We start from the raw sequence: 23,060 nt of genomic DNA on the forward strand, positions 1-23,060 counted from the left end.
GCACTAGATGAGATACAATCGTTTTAGTCTTTGCTTGTTGCACTCGACAACGTTGTTTAAAAAGAGCCTCCTGTAGCTCAGCTGGCATCTCTGCTTCCTAATATTTCAAGTCAGTGGCAGAATGGCTCTAACATAACACACATTTTCTCTCTCTGATGTTCTGAAATGGGGAATTGGTTCTACACTCTCGTTTCAAAGTACACTATGGTGCTGATGTCAGTATTCTGTCTCCCTGCTTACCACCACCTAAGTCTACCAGAAACAACAATCGCACTACTTATTAGTCACTGAACAGTTAAGTGTTTTTACCCTTTGTAAAATAAGCCAAGTTTGCAAATACTTTTTCCTTAATTATAAAGAACACCAAGGTCACAATCTCAACATAACACACAATCTACCTACACTGTAAACTCCAGAAAAGGAGAGCAAAATAAGATACAATAGTAGTTTACCATCTTAAAAAAATGGCAGATATCCAAGGTGAAGATTAAATAAAAAAATAGAAATTCCTAATGCAGAATTACCACACCGATATAAGTACAGAAAACAAAGTTTTCAGCAAGAACACTAATAAAAAAAAGGTTAAAATCTGAGAGAAAGCAATAAGCAACTTTGTCCCAGAACACAACAAAGTGAAAATACAAAATACTTTGTATAACCTGCATCTTAGGGAGACACAGGTTTCTCACACTTGATGCAAGATTTGTTGCATTTGCCAGGTTACGAATAGCTCAGTGAAAGGCATCCCTTGTTCTCAGCAATGCTTGGTCCTTCCTTTCCAGCATTCAATGCTAAAAGCCCAGTGCCAACATGAAAGCCTCCCCCACCAAGCCCCCATTGTCCTTCCTCAAGCAGTTGAAAATCTGACCTATATAGCATCTGATGCCAGCTAACTTTTCCAGACATTCCCAGGCACTACCAGACTTCATGAGTAGTTTTCTACACTAACAGGGTAAAATTAGTACACTAATAGTAAATTATTAAATTATTAAATTAATACCCTCTTAGTATCATTTACAAATGGAATTTACCAATACCACTTTAAAAGAGGAGAGGAAAAAATTACAATGCACTGGAATGTTTCATACGCTTCCTCCTGTGCTTGGAAGCCAATGGTTAAGAGACTAGCAACTTCCTCCGTGGAAATCCTTGAGTTTCACCACAGTCCATGCTTCCTAGGCATACATCACTGCACAAACAGAATCTAGAACTGCCATATTAAGGAATTTAGTTGCCCATCTTAGCATCCAGCGAAGGACTGTGTAGTGCAACACATTTATTACCTGCTGATAATAGTAGCTCTTTGTCCCTTGAGCCTTCAGACAGCTGTCCAGCTTCTGTACTGAAAAATGTGGTATTAAAATATAGTGCAACATATTTATGCTACCTGATACAAGTTGGTGGTTTTTTTCTCAATACACAACAAAATTTACAGTTTAAGTTACATTCCTGGCTCCAGGGATGTCCTGCATAGAACTTCAGCCTGAACAACCATTTGGCTTAGACCTCATATTGCCTCCTCACCTTTTTTTTAAATAAAAAAGGTACAGCATGAAATTTCAAGACAAGGCAGTTGTTTCTGAAACAAAACAAAACCAAAAATAGTTCTTTCATGATGTTACATAAAGTATTATCATATTAAGAAATAAGATACACAAAATAAGAAACCGTGTTCCTTTCCTTTATTAAGAAGTACAGATACCTTGTATACAACATGCAATTTATTGCTTGTTGACATTATTGCATATATCAAAGGGGAAAAAGAACAGCCAATATAATTGTATGCAAGCTCCTAAACCATTCCAAAAAATTATAGAAATGCAGTATCACTAAAATGCAAACAAGTCATTCAGATTTTTTTTTATAATAAAAAGTAGATTCAAAGCCATATTATTTAATCATTCACCTCATTACAACTGATTACTTTTATTACCAATCTGCAGAATTATTATATTGCATTTTTAAGGTCTTGTGCCATGATAAGGCCACATTACTATTTTCATTTAATAATGCAATCCTGACATTTTGTGACAATATTAGTATTTACTGCAAACCAGATTGTCAAGATTTACTAGAACTCAGTCTAGCAGAATTTCATTTTCGTCCTTGTTCTGCACATAAGTTAGATATATTTATCAAATTTCTTCTTAGACAGAAGATTAAACATTTTTTAATTATAGGCTCCATGACTTATCCCTAACTTGCAACTCATTTGTTCCCAGCAGGTTTTGTTTTTATGTCAAGTTAGCTGTGCTTACATGTTAAATTATTCTACATATACAGGTATATGTAGGTTTTAAAGAAAACACTGTTTGGTATATACATGCTAGTACCAAATCCAGGATATTTGGGTGTGTGCATATAAAGTGTGCAAATTATATAGCTGAGCTCATCATTAGCCCTTTTCCTCTCCTCCTATCATATGACAGATTTCTCTTGTAAAACTGGAATAGGGTAGCAATAAACAAAACAAATATATCCCACATTGCATTCAGTTATATTCTGTGGTACAGCTTAGTATTCATATTTAAATGCTGCTTTCAAACCTAGCAAATTTTTTTAAATTCCAAAATTTAAAAACTTAGAGACAATTTACATGCAACACTCAGGTGCAGCTTCTTATATACTTAAATATTTATAGGCTCATAAAAGCATGTCCTGCTCACAAGACAAGTACAATGTTTGACATCCCACACATAGATTAAAAATAAAGATACATTGCAGAATATTTTATTTGCTTTTATATTTTCAATTTCAGTAAGTAGGAAGATATAAATAGCACGCTGAATCATTACATGGTTGATACCAAGCCATGCTGAACTTTTCATAATTCAAATCTCTTAAAGATGTTTTCTTTACATTACAAGTAGATTAAAAATTTATATACATTGTTATAATCAGATGCCCTCTCAGTGCTGGACATCACACAATGAAACTGCTCTTAGAAGAAATTTTGCCAAAATATTATGTATACCAAACAATACAATTTACTTTTCATCGCTACCTTCCATTCTTTACTGAGCTATAAAGTGCCTGGCAATTTTAAATAGAGGAAGAATGTAAAAGGAGGTAGCTAGTAGAGAAACGAAACTTTCCAAGTGTTACCACCTAAAAGTATTATTTGTTGCTTAATCCCAGATCTCTAAATATTCCAAGCAGCACACCTTTCATCTTCTCTACCAAAAAAATAACCTTTGAGTAGCTTTCAGCAAACTAAGACAAATCTCTTCCAACAAAGAGCTTTTACCCAGGTTTGGATGAAAGGTATAGTTCATAAATATTGATGACTATTTCCATTATACTGCTGTCAGGATCTCAGCAATGAAGTACTATTCTTTTCCCAGCTGTCAAATATATTCTTTAGACAGAGAAATTCCATCAGGAACAAATCCTTCCCTGTGAAACTCCTTGTAGCCAGATAATGATGTTGTACAGTCAGCTATTAAAAGTATGGAAGAGGGCTGCCCATACTTTTCAAGGTTTTCTATGCTTGCATTTTTTTATGTGAAAATTACATTCTCTTTCTATTTGCATTATTGATGGCTTTCACAAACAGCCAGCACTGCACCAGATTCTAAGATGGAATAATTGTCAAGCAGCCCTTTATTTTCTTCTGAGTGGCTCATCAGAAGCTTTAGAAAGCAATTTTACAAACTTCTCTTTTAAGGGATCTTTTACTGAAAGCTTGCATGTACATATATTTAAATACAAGACCACAAGAAAAAAGTTGTCTTCATACAACAATCAACAACTGATAACCCATTTTATACAGCTTGAAAATTTTAAAATACAGTTTCATTTTCCAGTGCCAACAGAGATACAGAAATACTTCAACCTTTCTGCTACTCATCAGTCTGCTGTTGCCCCTACCACAGTAATAGGAAGATATCTGAATCCCTTCTCTTGTGTTCTCAAAGTCTCCTCCACGTCTACTCTTTAAATCTGCTTTAATACTTGAGTAAGCTTTTACTCCTTGGTAACGTGAGTTCTGCATTATGAGTAGTCTTCTCCCACAATTTTCTAAGTAAAGATGGAAGCAATTCTCTTTAAGACACTGGAATTAATGTAATGTTTAATACAAATTTTGGAATTATTATGAATTTAGATGTAGAGTCAGCTCCCTTCATTTTCCTGTGCATACGATTTTTTTCATTATTCAACAATTATATTTTTAAGCAATTAACTTATTGAATTATGGAACTCACTGATGTATTTATAGAGGTAGAGTAGGCTTTAGAGATGTTAATTCTTACCACTGAAGTACAGGTAGCCCATAAAGCATCTCTGTAGTGTAAGGCTCTCAACTTCATTGAAATCCATTGGAATATGCACAGAGAAAATGAGTATTTGAAGTACATATCCTCTATGCAAGCACTGTACCCACAAATCAATTATAAAAGCAAAACTCAACCTACCGTGCCCCTAAAGTGGTATCTACTCATCTTTTGATGAAAAAGTAAAGCCATAATAAAGGGAAACTTTCATTCCTACATACAGCCTTGCTGGTACTAATAGATTCTCTCATGATCTTCATGCTAATTTTACATCACCTGGCGCTGAAGAACATAAAGGGAAAGAAAAACAGGATAAATGACTGGTTTTTACAAGATTAATTCCTTCCATTTGATATGTCCATGGCAAAGACACCTGGTGACATACCAGGAGTCTGCTTTTACACTAGAAAATGCATCTTTTAAAACAGAATTTTTATGCTACTAATAATATGATATTACATTTTAAAGGTAGCCTTTATTATGGTGATACTTATAATGCATTAACTTTTTCACCTAAAAAAGCAAAGAAACAACCTTGCAACATGAAACTTCATTAATATTTCACCACGGTTTTTAAATTAATAAAGTGCAATTGAAAAATAGGTGCCACAGCTATCTAATTTGATGCATGATAAGCCTTTAATGGCAGGTAAAAGTACCATATACTAATGTAGTCAGTACATCACAACTTTGCGGCCTGTTTACTACAGTCCTTGCCAACTATAAAAGTGTTAATTTTTTATTTCATTGAATAGTGGTCTTCTGACACATAATTGATGCATCAAGACATAATTGTAATAGGTTTTTAAAAGAAAACAGACAATTTAAACCTAATGAATTACAAAATATGGTTTTTGTTCTGAAATAAAATATTACATATTTTAAAACAATTACTCTATTGTCATTCCATTCTCGATTGTTGCCCAAAGTGTATTATGCAGGGGGGCTTGATTTGGTTTTTATTTCAAACTTGTTTTAACACAATTTCATTATAGCGTCAACTTACTTCCCCCCCATCAGACACAAATCCATCTAGAAGTGCACCCTTTTAATGACTATTCTCCACTGAAAACAAAAAAATACTAGAATACTGAAATATTGAAGATAACACTAAGAAGGGATTAATTTCAAAACGATTTAATGAGTTATCACTTTAAGATTTGCCTCAAATAATCTTCCTAATCAATTTTTTCCATCCTACTTCCCAAACAACAGAAGTAGACTTCTGCTTTCAAACATATTATACAAAATGTTTAAATGTACTACATTTAAAAATCATTTTAGAAAGGAACAAGCCATTACAAAGTGGTTCCCTGATCTAGTAACTTAAATACAAGAAAAAAGTATTTCGTGTACACCTTTAAATCATAAAGGTGACAGAAACAGAGCCTTTCTGTATAGCACAGATTTTTGCATTAGATACACTGAAATCACTATCTTAAAAGATTCCAGGTACTGCGAATTAGTATAAAAGGGAGAATGTATTTTTCAGCAAAGCAGGGCACAATATCAGTGCTCAAAGACTATGGATTTCTAAGGTACCGTGCACACCCGAACCATACAACTGAAGAGATGAATTGCCAGCTTTCTCAAGACAAGCAGATCTTTTTTTCTGCCAGCTTGTGAAGTATTAATAATCCAAAATACAGAAGTATTAACAGTCCTTGATATCTCACTTGACTTTCCATGGAATTGGAAATTATTTTGGAAAAAAGCCAGCCCAGTTAAAGAGCAAAACCAGGCTCATAAAAGTGCATATTACATTAGCCCAAACAATACTACCTTAAGTAATTTTAACTGGGGAAATTAACTCAGCACAGTCTTCTTGGGGACTTACAACATCCAATGCCTGGAAGGCAGCAGTGCTGCATCCCTCACCTGAGGGCACTCACACCACCACCACTGAGGGAAGAGACCATGTAACCAGGCTCATTAGAGAGTAAATATTTTATCTTTTTGTTTGAAAATTAACTGGTTAATCAGTGTGCTACACTGATTGGGATGGGCACTAAAGTACTGAGTGAAAACTAATACTGTTAGCACACCTTACCAGAAGGTACCAAAAATAGCAAGTAATGTCAAGAACAACAAACAAACCACCTACCCAGGGTAAAAAGCAGAAGTAAATCAGTCCCAATTCAGATATGTTTTAAAGCAAATAAACCAAAACCAAACTACACACAAATACAACTCTCAAAATCATTTGAAGCTAAAAGAAAAAATAGAATTTCCTAAATTATATTATAAATTAGATTCCACGCTATTCCTGGATGGTAAGATTTCTCTCTGATGCCCTCCAAATCTTTAGGTTTGAAGAAGTAACAGAGTACTCATTGACAATTGTCATTTTAAAAAAAAACTATAATATTGCTCCTATATAGGTGAACTGTCATTCTATAGACGTATCACACAGCTTTACGGAAGTTTGGCACTGTTAATTGAAGAATTATTTTGGTCAACACCTCAAATTTCTGATGTTATTAACAAGAAAAATGTGACAAAGCCCCTCAACACTTCATATCAAATGGGTCATTTCTCTAATAAAAGAGAATAGTATTACTGTAAGTTACATATCACATATATGGAAAAATGTTCTCTCTTTACAAATCAACTTCGCATCCAAATAGAGAACAGTTATAAAAACTTTGAGGAGAGTTGCAACACTTCTCCAGGGTAGTAGCAGCAAAGAAAAAAAAGCACTCCAGTTAGAATTATACTTTTTCCACACATCATTTACTATACTAACTTACAAAAAAATTCCATGGGCAATTTAGAGGACATACTATTGCATGTAACATAACACAGCAAAAGTGAATCCTTCCAATCAGAATCAGATATATCACCAATTTTTAAGATATTTTTGCAGTCTTCTAATACAGTATTTTAGATTAAATTATTTCATAATTTTCAAAAAATTGTTTGCATTCATATAACAGAAAAAAAAGCAGTAAAAGACTTCACAGAATCAAAGCTATATTTTTAGCTTTACTTGCAAAAATTAAAAAGTTGTCAAGAATGAAATCTTGTTATTCTTAGAAAAAACATAGAAACGTGCAAGGAAAATTGCACCATATCAAGAGTTTGGGAAGTTTTGTTTTCTAAAAAAAAGAGATGTCAGTATTCACTGTATTTATAAAACACATTAATCTGAGAAACCTGAGTTCAAACACACTGGTAGACAACAAGCAATTAACCAGTCCGCTGTTTTCTAATTTCAGTAGCTTGTAACTGCTCAGAACAGACACGTGGAACTCCTTGTGTGAGCTTTTGCTTTTATTCCTCACTGGAGAGGATCCATAAAGTGTGGCCCTGGGTGTGCAGGCAGTGTGGCTGGGAAAAGAGTAAGGTCAGTACCGAGGTAATACCTTGTTTCTGTAAGAGGAACATTCCATGGCAGAAATGTGCACTGTTTCAGTGAACTTATTTTCGTAGCAGAAATTTCATTTTATGCATGATTTCTAGTCAGATTTTCCATTTCTATGAGTTTTGGCTTCCTCCTGTCCGATAAGACAAATGACTTTGTAACATCCTTTTGCAATTTTGACCATCCACATCACATTCATAACATCCAAGACAACACTTGATATAATCCAGGCGCTCTGGGCTGCAAATCCTAATCTCTGGAAACCCTCTGTTCCAAATGAAGAAATTACATGGCTGTAATAGGTAGGCATGACGGCAATCCTCACCACGAAGAACACAAGTGTCATCAGCACACCATTGATGATGTTGGCCTTTGAAGATTTGGGATATCCCAGTACTTCAAAAAACCACCTGCAAAAGAAGTGTTCACAGATGCCAGGCAGGCAGACTTGAAGACATCTTGTTAAAAAAGGATTTTATTTAATTTTTTTCATCAATAATTTATTTATTATTTCTACCCTCATCACATCTAAATCACTGCACTGTGTCTTGGCTTAGTTGCAAATTCTGCTTGGCTGCATTTTTTTCCCATGTAAGCAGTGTGTGAAATCCAGTACATTGCAGAATAACTTATAGAAAATCTTGAATTCTAAACCAGCTGACAAGCACTGTGCATTTCAGAGACTACTGTGAAATACATACTACTGTGAAACTCTTTTTTAAAATTATAAATACCAATTTATTATGTTACTATAGTTTCCTCCAATGGGCAACTAAAATTCTGATTGCTTCCCTGAAAGAAATTCTATCACTGTATTTAGATATGGTGATCTGGACAGAGCTCTAATTTCCAGTTTCTCAGATTCGGGATTTTCTGACCAAAACCAGAACATCAGAGGCAGACACTGTAAATGGCAGTGGATCATGTCACAGCTAGGTATGCTACACAAAGAAATCTAGAAGAATCCTCTCCCACTACAACTACTTGGTCATAAGTGATCTTTAAAAAAATTCCTGCATATTAATCCCTTACTAGACAGACATAATTTATCTATTGCCTAGTACATAGCACCTGTGGGTTGAAATCCTAGAAAAAGGAACAGACACCGATAATTCTTTGTCATTCACAATTAAAACAGAATAGATGCAAGAAAAATTTGTGCAACAATGTCCAGTTAAAGACAGAACCAGAGGAAAAATACTTAAATCACGGTACTCATGATGGGGGATGGGGAGGGGAAGTGGAATAATCTCTTAATATCCAAGAAGAGATGAGAGTAAAATTATTTAACCAAGTAGCAGTTCTTAAACTGTTTTTTAAAGTAATTTTTGATTTAATTACCTAAAAATTACAACATAGGTAATTAATGATATACTAAAAAAGCTTTGCCAGACATCTACATTTAACAGAAATACTTCAGGAATTCATTAAAAGTGCAACTGAGACAATTAAAATCCAGGCACTCAAAGTGGACTCTGAGCTGTCCCCAGCTGGATCACACTGGCTATGGCATAAGGAGAGAAGCCACCCTCTCCAGAGCACAGGGAGACCACATTGACCACTTTTTCCTCTTTGTGGTACAAGGCATTATCATGATGCTTTTCTGATAGTCACAGCAGCAATCCTAGTAGCCACCCTATAACCAGAAGCCATGGCATGCTTCAGCTATCACTGAGCTCTGCTAAAAAACCTTGTACCACTTCCTTTTCTGATCACAAGTGTGAATATTAACCATTCTAGATATATTTAGGTGCTCTACTATTTGTCTAATTTAAATCCTCATACTAATTTCCAGAACTATTTTTGAAAAACAATTAAAAAATAAATTTATATTATTCTATGTATGCATCTATTATATGTGCAGTGTTGCAAAATAAGCTTCAAACTGTCTAGGGCAATGCAAATCCATTCTAGGATTCTGGTAACAACACTATCTATCTTCTATTCCTGGTCCATGACACTAAAAAATAATACCTATTTAAAATGATGGCTGTAGTATAGTAATTAAATGAACATTAAAAGGCAAAAAAACCCCATATTATGTTTGTGAATTTTTTTATTCAGTAGTTGCATAAAAATTTGGCATTTCATATGAAGGCTCTAAAAAAGAACTCCAAGGTGAGTACATTCATTATCTTGTTGCAGCTACAGCAGCAAAAAGTTTAATATCAAAAAACTCTTCCACATAGTAATTCTTAGTGCAAAATACAGAAATGCCCTTCCAGCAGGCATTCAACAACAAAAAATATCTTCCTAAGTGACAGAAATAACGCAGATTAGAATTTGAAAGAAATATGCAAAAAATCCCTAACCACTTACCGCTGATTGACAAAAGGAGTGGAGAACTCTGCAAGCAGACGGAAGTTTCCAAAATAAGCCAATAGACCTTTGCTCTGGTTAGCAAAAAAACCCAAACAACAACAACAAAACACATACAAAAATCAATAAGTAAATGTGAAACCTTGATTCAAGTCTTCAAGTATACACAGAATGATACAATGTCTCAACTTCCTTATTACAACTTATAAGCAAGTTTGCCAGCTGTAGCCAACTTACAATTTCAAAATGAGGTTTACTAGAAAAGCTGCAATTGTCCTTCCAGTATACCAAATCAGTAGTTTCTCACTTTAAATAAATCTTAAAAGACTCTCACTTGGAAGCAGAAAGGGCATATAAACCCTTCCTTCTCCCCTCCCACTAAAAAGAAAACCTTTCCACCTGCTCAGACACAATCCCTGCCTTACCCTGGTGGTTGGAAGGAAGAAGAGCAGTGCCAGTACCCAGAGAACCTCATGGTACATTTACACTGATGCCCTGATGCAGGCTGCAGCTCAGCACTTTCCTCCAAGTAAAGAAGAGCATATTCCCTGCTTTATCGTATCACATTACACAATGGCTGGGTAAGCAGCAGTTTGCAGATGAAGAGATAAGAAGATTTTTTTTTTTAATGTCAGTAGGTCTCCTGACCAACCTATGGGATGCATGTCATGATTCCTGAGTGTGCTCACACTCACTAATTCAGGCATTTCAATGTCAGTTTGCACTACACCATCAGAAAAATCTGTGTTCTTGATTAAATTCTCTCCTATCTTCTCTTTAAATAAGAGACTTCTGAGTAAATTTCTCTGAAGGTACATCCAAAAGCAGAGCTATATCCAAATAATAAGAACTGCTTCAAAAGAAGTTCATACTAACACAATGCTTTACCATAGAAACAACTGACTAATTTTGTGCATCAGGGACTAGCCTTGGTAGTGGCATTTTCATTTCTCTAATATTCAGCTCTAATTCATTTTCATCCATGATAGTATTAGTAGATCTCATTATCTTCAACCCAAAGATTTTTATTTACTTGTCAGTGTACTTCATCTCCTTTAAACCATTACATGGAAAATCTGACAGTAATCTGGCAACGTTTTTAATACTACAAATCCGGGATTCACAAAGTAGATAGGGAAAGAAATATGGTAAATTAAGTACATTGTATTTTATAAGATTTCTTTAATTAAAGAATGAGCTTTTCAGAAGAAACTCAGGAGCATTATTCTGGAGGTCAGTGGGATTTCTACTAATGGGCATCTTTGAGAAATTACAGCAAAAGGTAACTTAGTTTTTATCCTAGACCAATATCCTTCTCTTCCTCTTTTCCCTTCAATGTACTTATGCCACAAATATTCATAGATACATGCAGTTAATCATCCACTGTTTCCCCACCAAAGTAACCTTAAATGAGAAATCTCAGAGGATGTTAGTGTTGTAACAGATTTTAAAAAAAACACCAAACACCCCAGAAAAAAATACCAAAAGAACCACCCCAGAATAAACACACCCAGATGATGGTAGTACATTCACCAGTTAGAGATCTCTGACCTATGGGCCCTGCAAACACAGTCACAAGAAGAACATAACCACTTGAAAACAGTTCCCCCACATTTTCCAACTAAATATTGAGATTGTGGTTTTATTTGAAACCCTCTTCTATAGCAATGTGAAAAGCCCCTCTTTCTATGTTTCTCTATAGCAAGAGCTGAGAAGAATTCTCATTTCAGCAGTTTGTAAGTCACACATTTTTGTTGAAGGACTGTAACATTGCAAAGGCATGCACTTAGCATAAATAAGATCCTAAATATTTTCAGCAGTCATGATGATTGAAAATATAAATAAACCTTTTGGTGTATAAATACACCAAAAAGTTAATAATTTTTAAAATATTAAGCAATAAGATCTATAAAAGCATTGTCTTCAATCTCATCTGCTTGGTATCTCACTGGAAAATACAGCACTCACCAGTACAAAATAGTAAGCATACAGAGCTGCCAAGTGATGTATTACAAAATATTTGTCACCAATTGCCTTCCAGTAGCAAATAATAAGCAACAAATCTGTAAGAGAAAAGAAATAACGATAAGGAACAATTTAGAATCACAGAATGTTACACTGGAAGGGAAGTCAAGGATTACCTGGTCCAGCCCTTCTAATATTATTGTTTATATGATATGTCCCTGCACCCCACTGAGCTAAGACTTAAAATTTTCCAACGTAGGGGAATCTACCACCTCCCCTAGGAGACCATTCCAATGTCTGATTGTTATACTTCCACTGACCTCAGAACAGTGTTTCATTAAAATTTAGACGTATAAATGCCAACATAAGGCATCAGTAGAAACCCTCTGAATTAATTATTTCTGAAGATAAATGTCTTTATCCTAAAGACTTCACTTGTAGTCAAAATATTAACCAACAGTATTCGTCCAAGAGTTGCCATAAATTATTACTTTCCACGTGAATGGAAGTACCAAGGCATTAGCTTTAGCTGAAATGTTTTGGAAGAGAAACTCATCCAGAAACTCAGAGCAAAACTTCATACTCATGAACACAAAAATTTGGAACAAGTGGCACACAATCAAGTGAAAAAAAGAGTGAGGGCAACTACAGGGGCCATAGCCAATATACAAATACATGGAGGGATCTATTATGGGGAACTTCAGAATCAAAAAGTAGCTATATTAGCAAACAGGGAAACATTTACTGAAAATATTTAGCAAGGAACACTAGGTATGAGAAGCATGTTTGTTTATGTAATAATTTTCCAATTATAATTTTCCAATTGGAGTTAATGTTATAAGGAAAGCTTTGACAGAAAAGTTCTTACTTGTGCCATGACAGTTAAAGATTTCAGATTTTCTTTCCTATACTGAAACAAACAATTTCTGTCCCTACTTTCTCCAAATGAGTACTCTGGACCGGAAATTTGTGACCAAGGTTACAAATCAAAGACTTAAAGCCTGTGCTGTTCATATCTCCAGTAAGTGCCTTGATGTCTTCTATATTAGCGATCCTCAGGCAGTATTTTTATATCATCTGACATAGACACTCCACTTTCTATTAATAATTAAACATTAACTACATAAAGAAGTGAGCGAGGATGAGTGACCAGGTTCAGGTCTCTGTTCAAAGGCATTCATTAATTCATAACGAAAGTCTAATGCATAATTACTCAAAAATAGAAACCAATTAAGTTAAACATGGGAGCTGAAGTTCTTCTTATGGAAAAAAGGAGACTTAAATTAACTCACAGTTTAACTGGGTGTGCTATCACCAGATTATCACTTCCACTGAGGTAAAAAAATCTATTCTGAGAGATAATCAATTCCATGGCTCTAACTAGAGACTCCATCCTAGCAGGAGTTTTCCAGTCCAAGTCATAACAAGTTTTGGCTTTGATAAATCAGCATCATCCCCACCTACCTTAAAAAAATATCCAAAGCTTTTTGTAGCAAGATTCCCATGCTAATTTTAGTTGACAGTAAATAATTAAGAACACAAAATGTACATAGGGGTGAATGCCATGCCAAGAAGTATGAGTTGTAGACACCCTGAAGAGAGTGAAGGGCACTGCATTAATACCTTCTCCATTGGCTGAAGGACAAAACTGGCCTGGAGATGGTGGTTGCATATCAAACCATCATAAAGCCACACAGTGGCATTTCCTCAATGCTTGGGGAGATATCATTCCATCTTTCACAACAGCTGGCAAGATCATATGATTTCACCACAATCCACAACTCTTATTAGCAATTTGAAAAGCCACAGCAGAAACTGTGTTGTGCACACCTATGACAGCTCCAGCACAGTGGTTCAGTATACATGTACAGGCATAGTTACTCAATATTCAGGGTGTGTATGTTATATCTATGTTGCATAATTACCAGAAATGAGGTAGCCTGTGGTAATAGCAATATTCAGTTGCACAATTGAAGGGTCACCCCTGTAAACACACCAAAAAAACACAGTTACAGCCTCTATAACAAGTTAACTTGCAAAGAACATACACAAATCAAACACATAATGTCTATCATTCTTGGCCCATCAATAAAACACAATGGGATCTGGTTAAGAAAGATCCTAATCATGAAAATGTGTTCCTTTTCCATACAGATATAAGACATATACAAACTACCCTAATTAGGATTATCCTCTGCCTTGGCACAAAGTCTACCTCAGGAACCTTGCTAGAGACTAGAACTAAAATCCAGCAGGTACCCTGAGCTGGCTTCTCTGGAAAAAGAAAAAGAGAGAACAGTCCAGCCAGTCTCTTCTGAGTCCTGACACTCTTTCTCCATTTTTCTTCTTCTTCCTGTGCTACACTTTCTTAAAGATGGCAAAAATATCTTGCTTAGCTGATGCTTTTCATATTCACAAGAAGATGGATGCTTATAGGGATAGACAGAGTGGAAGACATGAAAGGAATTATTTGCCAGTTCTTTGAAGCCAAAGAATCTTCAAGGAGAAACGCTTTTCAGAATAATATCACAGCTTCTATCCTTTCCCTTTTGGTGACAAACATTCAGCAGGCAAAGCTCTTAGTAGCACACACGTCATCAGTTCCTCTAGGATGTTCAACAAACCCAAACTTGTGAATACAGCTCAAAAAAAGAAAGCATCCACATTAGAGTAAGTAACCTTTGTTCTTTCCTCCACTGTCCTCTATAAATTCCTGCTTTGAAGAGTTTGGTAAGCAAAACTCTTTTCCAAGGCACAAAGATGTTACCTTTTTTTTAAAACTAAGTTGTGCATCTAATTTAGATCTGCTTTGTGTAGTAACAAATTGACAGGTAACTAAATTGTAGTAACAAAGTGACAGGTCTACAGATTTATAAATGGTGAACTGGTCAGGACAAACTGTGAAAGCAGTCTTTGTTGTAAACCCTTTGAGAAAAATGGAACATAACTGTGCTTACAGGCACCTTCAATACAAAGTCTGCCTCAACTAGAAAGCAATAAAATGCTATTAATTAGCTACTCTTTTTAAATCCTATTGGAATGAAGCAGTGAAAGAGATTTCCTGTATTATTACAATCTGTTCACTAAATTTTAAGGCTTTCTTAGCACCTAAAACTAACTGCTTCCCTGTGGGAGAGGGCAGCTTCCAGGAAAACAGGACTCGCAAAACCAGAATTCTGCCACTAGGTGAGAAAAAACACTACCAGGAGAGTCTGGAGCTCATTCCATCTCTCAAGATTGGACAGAGAAGCTTTCTTAACTACGTCTTAAGACAGGAACATTTTTCCATGGCTTCAAAATCTGGTTTCATGAGATATGCAGGTTGTGGGCTGAATGCTTCTTTAGGTGTAGCTCTTCTATAAGTCATGCTAGACAGATGTGTTCTCACACCTTCAGCTGAATGAAACTCTAAGGAATGAAACATCCCTCCCACTAGAGCTTCCAGCTGCAGCAACCACATCATAGCCTAACCTATATGTGCTCCCAACACACATCAGCACATCTTCACCAAGATGGAGCCTGTGCACTCCAGAATCCTCATATTCTTCTTCAGAGAAGACGCAATGGACTGAAAATATTAAATTGGTTCCCTGATAATGGTAAACATCAGTTAACTGGGTAAGACAGGGAATGATTCCTATGCCTTCTTTCTTTCCATGATATTGGTCACCTTGCAATAAACACTTCTGTTGGATTTCTAAACCAACACTTCAATGTATATGGTTGCACTACCCACCTGTCACCTTCCTGAAAAAGACTCCATAATAGAATCCCAAATTAATCTCAGTAGTGGAAAGCTTAGAATTTAATCTAAAATTTTGTAGTTTTCCTGATCTATCTCCTTGAGCATGCAGTGCAATGGAGCTTATGATCCCTGGTGTTTGCATGACAGTGAGAGCCAGGTGTGACAAACAGAGAGAGACTTGAATGAGCAAAAGGGTAGAGCTATGTCCTGTGATTGCTATGATTGCTGTGACTGAGGTATGTATGGCCAATGAATTCACAACATGCACAGGCAGATGCAACACACAAAAGTCCATGTGACCAACTTTCTTCAAACTTCTTTGCAGATACAGTCGTACCAAATGCTTATCAAACTGCAGACTTCAAAAAGTGTAATGGCTGTAGATTGAAGTCATATGAAAAAATCTGCTTCTCTTTGAAGCTACAACTTAATTCACTTATTTATATATTCTCCCTCTCCTTATCTAATCTCTACCACCTCTACACTTTCTGCTGTTACACTACGTACCTCAAAAAAAAATTTCAACATCATCTATGTTAGCTCGTCTGTATCATACATACCAAAAAAAAAAAAAAAAAAAAAAGGCAAAGTCTTATGAGATGTCCTAGACCAACAAAAAGGTGTATGTACACAACACTGATGCTTTCCTGCAACTTATCAATGCTCCACTGTCCACTGATAAGTTAATGCCACTGTTAGGAACTCCTGCATCTAGTTTCAGGAAACCTGACAGTAATACTACATCCTCTCTATACTTAGCCCAAACCAAGGAATCTTGACTCCTTTCTAGACATATAGGTATAATATATACTTAACATTTCTAAAATTATTAGTTTACTAACTAGAAATATGAATATCCAGATTTAGAATGTGTTTGGGCACTTTCAATTGACAAACTGCTGAAACCACTACGGTAATTTTGACTGAGAAACAATTTACAGAAATGCTGCCATGAAATGAACAAGAAGCTTTGCTTTAAAAACACACAGGTTATATATATATATATATATATATATATATTAGTCTAGTGGATATATATCTAAAGCTTTCCTTACTCTACCAAATGTAAGTCAAACCACTGATATTTTTCACTGTAAACATATTACAAGAGAAGACAGTATTTAGAGGCAACAGTAGAAATACAGAAAAACAACACCCACAAAGGCAGCTGGATTTTGTCTTTTAAAAGACATAATCTTCACATAATCTAGCACACTTAGGCTCTGTAAGATCAGGTTTTCAAAGCAGTGCACAAAAATATATAACTTTTCTAAAACTTTCAAAAGAAAAAAAGAGTGCTTTCATTTCTGCTTAATTTGACTTTTTTCTGGAATTACACCAGGAAAACTTAGTAAATGTGAAGACTCAATTTATTTATCATTGCCAAGAGGCTTTTATTTCTGCCTTTCATGTCTTCTTTTCTACTGTTTAGGACAAGGTCTACTCCAACAAACCAGGATAAAAGCTGCTATCCGATAAATCTCACCACAACACACACACAGTTATAATAATTGCTGCTTTTGAATATTGTTAACAGATCTCATAAGATATTCAGACTGTATTTGTATATATAAAAATATCAGAATGCAATGAAAAAAATCCAGAACAGCCAACAATTTAATCATACAGCACTACAAACAGAAAAGGCCAATGTGTTATGGATTAATATTACATTTATTAAAGCCACACAAGTCAGTGGCAGAGTGCTTCAAGCATACAATCCTGTCTAGCCCACACTTCATTGTCATTAATTTACAATTTCAAGATAGCAGAACAAGCATCAGTCACTTAATTCATTAAGTTTAAACTGACTTACAGTGTGGTCCTTTGACAAGGTTAAAAGCAACAGTCCATGACAGAAATATGAAATGAAAATTCAAGTAGTTAGTTCATCTTTAGGAAAAATATGGCCTTTTCCTTGTATAGGGGAAGGGTTCCAGAGGATAACAAGTGAAATGTCAAAATACCAGAAGCAATTTATAAAGAACTCAACTAAGACGAAGACATCTTGTTCTTCTTCTATTGAAGTGTGAAACAGAACAATATAAACAAAAATTAAGAAAAAATAAGTATAATAGAGAATATTTTGTTAACTAGGGAAAACATTAAAAGCCCATTTATAAAATATTCCCAATGCTTGTGAATACATCACCTAAAACTTTCATACTTCTTTAAAAAAAAGATTGATAAAAGCTTTATGGGAAGAGGAAATTCAAACCTCTTAGTTTATCAATTTATTCATATATATTTAATACATACAAAAATATTCCAGCTTTTTCACACACCCTCCAGACCCACAGCAGCATTTTAATTTCACTTTAAAATTATTATAGTAAATAGCATAGTTTCAGTTATGCTGACTTAACAGTTACACTCTTGGTTCTATGCTTCAGTAATTTAATGTGCCATTTCAAATCGATTGCTTGTATTTTATCTATTCCACTTCAGAGACACAATGCACTAAGACATTAATACTGACAAAACAATTTGGAATTATCATATAGTACAGACATAAAAATGGACACATCACAACTGCATATTTTTATGGGAAATGAAACAATTATTTCAGCAATTAATACATCATGGTATTATTTTTTTCCTTCTCATTTATGTTTTTATTTTGTGTAAATACAGCACAACTGTAACATGCCTTACCAGAGACGGTCAGCATTAACAGCATCATCGTACAACAAAATATATAGGCAAAACCCACCAACCACCAGGGCATGGAATGTGGACACTGTCCTGAAAAAGAGATCACAGTCACAAGAAGGTTCTGCCATTCACAACTTCACATACTGTGCTTAAGGCAGGATGTTTCTGAAGACATTATCAACTGCCTCCAAATACCTCTGTTTAAGACAACCAGCTCTTCTTTACACTACATCCAACCACTTATACAATGACAGGTTAGAAAAAGTCAAAAAGAAGGAATCTATTAGATTGGGGTAGGGGTGTTAAATAGAAAGCAAGGTCTTACCATAACAAAGATCTAAATTTTCCTCCAATTATCTCATATCCTAATGAATCTTTAAAGATGACACTCAATTCTCTAACAAATACTTACTGTATCATCACACTTGCTGTAAAATCTATATGCATTTCATATCCAGATTGGCCCATAAGTCCTGCAGCAGTAGGTGTCTTCTTTCAGGCACCAAATTAAAAGATGACTCATAATAAATACATGAAGTTCAAGTTTTGGAAATAGGGGCATTAAATGAAAAATACTATCACGGAAAGCTTTGAAAACACATTTCTAGTGCATTAGAAGTAGATTCTGGTTTTCAAAGACAGGTATAATAGCTTACAGGTTCACAGGGACTAGCAGCTCACAGGTTTGCTTTATTTTATATGCCACTTGTCCTGCATAAAGTCACAGTAATCAGCATTGTCTTGTCCACACTTGGGTACCAAACACTTTTTTTTTTCCAAAGACACCAGTGTCAAGTATACAGGCTTCATGCACAAAGCAGATAAAGTGTGAATGTTAACAAACACTTAAAGAGAATTACCTATTTAAAAGGGCCCTGTCAGGGTTTCTGCCAGCACAGAGGCCATTCCGGCCCATTTGAGTCCACATATAGTCTTGGAAGGTAGAACAAGGCAATTGGCAAGGGTCCAAAACTTGTAACCTTGTTCCTCTAGTCATGGGTTTAACACTACTATAAACAGCAAAAAAATATTATGTGCCAAAATAGCTCAACTGAATCTTGGATACTATTTGAAAGATGAGAACCCTAAATTAGATGCTGTGTGATCAGGAACATCTTTGCACCACACTCACAGTATTAACAACATGCACACAAATGTTTAAAGGCTGTTAGTTAATTGTCTTGTCTTTGTATGCATTTAATACATTTATTTGGAAGTTATTAGTATATTAAACGTGCACATGGTTACTCTCAGGAGTGTGAAGTCTACCATGCAAGATTTAAAGAAAACATTTTGCTTCCTATGGAAGATCTTGCAAAGAAAGTGTAGGTTATAATCCCTACTATTTTTCCCAAAGTTATATTATCTTCTATTGGCATTAGAAGATTCTGTGGCTTTTCCTAAGTCTCTATTAACAATTTGTTTGAAGAGTGTCATCATGTTATTTTCAGCAGCTTTTTCAATAGCATTCAAAAAAATTAATGGAAATTAATATAGTAAGAATACCCAAACATAGCAAGTTGGATGAGAACACTTCTAAATTATGCTATTTTCTTTTTTTTAATAAAGGAAAAAAATTAGTTATTAGAATCTGAATTATAATTTATGATTCAACTAAAATGTCTACTCTTGCAACACAGAAGTAGCAGAGCACTAAGAATTTTTCTTCCTTTTTAAAACAAAGCATGGCATATTAGTCTTTGAGAAATACCTGGAATTTTTGAGCTTTAGGAGAGGATAATGCGGAAAGAAGTATAATCTGTCCTAGAATACAGCTTATTAGCTTATAGTTGAAATTTGTCTCAGAAGTGCCTGTTTATGCAAACCTCAGTGTTTAGAATACAAGCTACAAAAAACCATAACTCTTGAAAGGGGAGGGGGGGAAAAGAAGAAGAGGAAGGGAGGGAGGGAGAAGGAAAAGGGGAGGAAAAGGGGGAGGAAAAGGGGGAGGAAAAGGGGGAGGAAAAGGGGGAGGAAAAGGGGGGAGGAAAAGGGGGAGGAAAAGGGGGAGGAAAAGGGGGAGGAAAAGGGGAGGAAAAGGGGGAGGAAAAGGGGGAGGAAAAGGGGGAGGAAAAGGGGGAGGAAAAGGGGGAGGAAAAGGGGGAGGAAAAGGGGGAGGAAAAGGGGGAGGAAAAGGGGGAGGAAAAGGGGGAGGAAAGGCGGAAAGCAGATTTCCTCCTTTACTCTGGACTTCGAAGTTTCTCCAAAGAGGGGACATAAGAAGGGAAACAGTGTTACTCTCCCTTTTAGTATGGAATCTAGGTCACACAATCAAGCTCAGTACATTTCCCTGAAATTACTGTCAAAGCTTGCATTTTCTAACTCCTCAATAAAATGCAATGAAAGAAGTTCCCCTGGTAAATAGCATATTTGTTCATTTATTATGGAATATATTTTCACACTGGCTTAATAGCAATACAAACATGTGTTAGTAGAAGAAGTGACAGGAATTTATACATAACAAATCAAAATGTTATACTACATCTGTGCTTTTAACTCAATTTGAGCATCTGCAAACTTAAGATTCCAAAAACAATCACTTTATTGGTTCTTAATTCTTGGAAGGTCAGAATGAACAAACTGACAGCATGGAAAACACAGTCCACAGCTGCAGCTCAAATGCTTGATTACAAAACCCTCCAAACTGTAACAATACATTTTCAATGCTACAGCTCATTTCAGACAGATGCCCTCTTCCAGACCCAGCTGAGCTGATAAAAATGCATAGCCATCTTCTGTGCCAGTTTCCTTCAGGACTGTCAACAGAACACTTTGCATGAGCACTCCCTACACCAGTTCAATATAGGATAAAATAACAAACATCTACTTTTAAAACATTTAAGTTAATCCAGATCATTTTACTGGGAGATAGGAATTTCCTCCACTTGCAAAGCTGTCTGCGGAGTACCTATATGTCCATCTACATTCTCTGAACATGTAAGATATTCCTGGGGATGTCTCGTCACTTGGGTGAAAGGCTGGAGTGATGAGGCAGTCTGACAAGACACTGTGGTTGGTCAGCAGAATTAACAGGCACTCTTTTGTAGAAACACAAGCACAGAGAGCCTTTCTCTGACTCCATGCCCTCTTTGGGTACATCAAAAAGTTGTTGATGGATCATGCTTTGTGCTTCATGCCACAACTCATCTATGTGCTGACATCTACATCCTGCTATCAACCATAAGACAAAATTCAGAAAGAAGGGGGGAAAAAAAGGACCCAGCCTGGGGTGGTGTATCAACTTGAGTGGTTAAACATCTTACTACAAAGTAAACCAGAGATTACAGAGGCTTATTTCCACCACACTTGTAATGTGTGAAACAATTCATTTATTATTATGCAAGGCACTACAACTTAGCATAGTGCTACCAGGCAGATGATATATTCTCAGAAAGCCTATTATGCGGTTCAAGGGTCACTTGATGTGGATTAGAGACAAAAGTTCAGACACAGTAACAGTTTAGTTTCCCTGTCTACCTCTATTGCCAGTGGTAGCACAGACATCCAAGCTGCGCTGATACCATGAACTGGCATCCTACAAGGTTGTTCTGGCAGATAATTATTCAAAGATGAAACTGAAATTAAGATGGTGCCTTTAAGAACACTGCAGGTGGACATTTGCAAAATGGAAAGGCAAGACTACTCGAGCTGGTAATGTTGCCTAGAACAATGGAAACAACTTTAGAAGTATCCACCTTACATTGCCTTTAAACAGCACCGAAAAGGAAATGAGATGACTAATCCACTTTGAGTGAAGCGAAACCTGTGCAGTACATATTTTGAGCTTCAAAATTGAGAAATACCTGAAAAATATTTTAGGGTTGTACTGGGCTGCTCAAGCACGAAGTTATACTATATCAATTCATTTCAGCCAGAGAAGCTTGTGCATTATATATACCCTTTCAGAGTAGTATACCACAAATAAAACCTCAGTGATCATCCCATTTGAAATTATTACTCTATACCTCTTTTATGGCTTAAAAGAGAGGAGGGCACCCAGAAAGATTCAGAGGTTTAAACAAGTTTCTAACAGCACTCTGTGTCTGAGGAGATAAGTGTAATGCAGGTAGCTCCATCTCAGCAACAGAACTGCCAAAACACAAAGGGAGTGAAGAAGGTTTTTAGATTGAGTTTCCATAATTCATTCCTGAATGGGTACCCTGTGTCTGTCTTAGCTTCCCCCTCCTCTGCCTGCAGTTTCCTTCCTCAACAACACACAGGTGTACCAGTCTAACCCTGCCTCATTCTAATACTACACTAAAAATAAAACAAATTTCTTGGAAAACTATAACTTACCTAAAATAGGGTCTAGTGTAGCAGCACCAGCTTTGCACTCAAAAACATGACCACAGGTACACTAACATTTAGATCATAGATTATATTGCAATATTTTTGCTCTTCATGTATGTTTGGAGGATTTTGTATCTTTTTCTCTTTACTAGAAGTATCACAGAGAAGCCATTTAAAATCAATCCATTCAACCTTATTACTTGTCACCAGTCACTGTTTTATTTTTCTACTGATTTTCACTTGGGGATCACTGTGTAACAAAGTGTTTCACTTAGAAGTGAAGCATTAGAAGTGCTTGTAATGCTGTGTGTTCAGTAGGCCTCAGCATTTTACATCTGTAATTTGAAAAGTGATTGGAACCATCCTTCTAATCTTTACATTTACCTAATAACATTTTCTTCAATTATATATATATACATATATATACATATATATATACACACATGCA

General features: G+C 35.7%; 1 protein-coding gene across 6 annotated transcripts in view; it reads right to left on the reverse strand.

Annotated features, from left to right (window-relative positions):
• Positions 1 to 1,660: 1,660 nt before the first annotated feature.
• The window catches only part of TLCD4 (TLC domain containing 4), a 41,204-nt gene continuing 19,804 nt past the window's right edge, over positions 1,661 to 23,060 (reverse strand). For all 6 annotated transcript variants that reach the window (XM_030455354.1, XM_030455355.1, XM_030455352.1 and 3 more), the window contains exons 3-7: positions 18,323 to 18,412; positions 13,848 to 13,906; positions 11,926 to 12,020; positions 9,958 to 10,031; positions 1,661 to 8,048 (exon numbers count right to left, since the gene is read on the reverse strand). In XM_030455354.1, coding sequence (XP_030311214.1) covers positions 7,733 to 8,048; positions 9,958 to 10,031; positions 11,926 to 12,020; positions 13,848 to 13,906; positions 18,323 to 18,412 — 634 coding nt within the window. In that variant the 3' untranslated portion in view covers positions 1,661 to 7,732. The remainder of the gene's footprint in view (positions 8,049 to 9,957; positions 10,032 to 11,925; positions 12,021 to 13,847; positions 13,907 to 18,322; positions 18,413 to 23,060) is intronic.

The sequence above is a fragment of the Calypte anna genome, chromosome 8 (assembly GCF_003957555.1).
Source record: "Calypte anna isolate BGI_N300 chromosome 8, bCalAnn1_v1.p, whole genome shotgun sequence".
In the NCBI taxonomy this organism is placed as follows: Eukaryota; Metazoa; Chordata; class Aves; order Apodiformes; family Trochilidae; genus Calypte; species Calypte anna.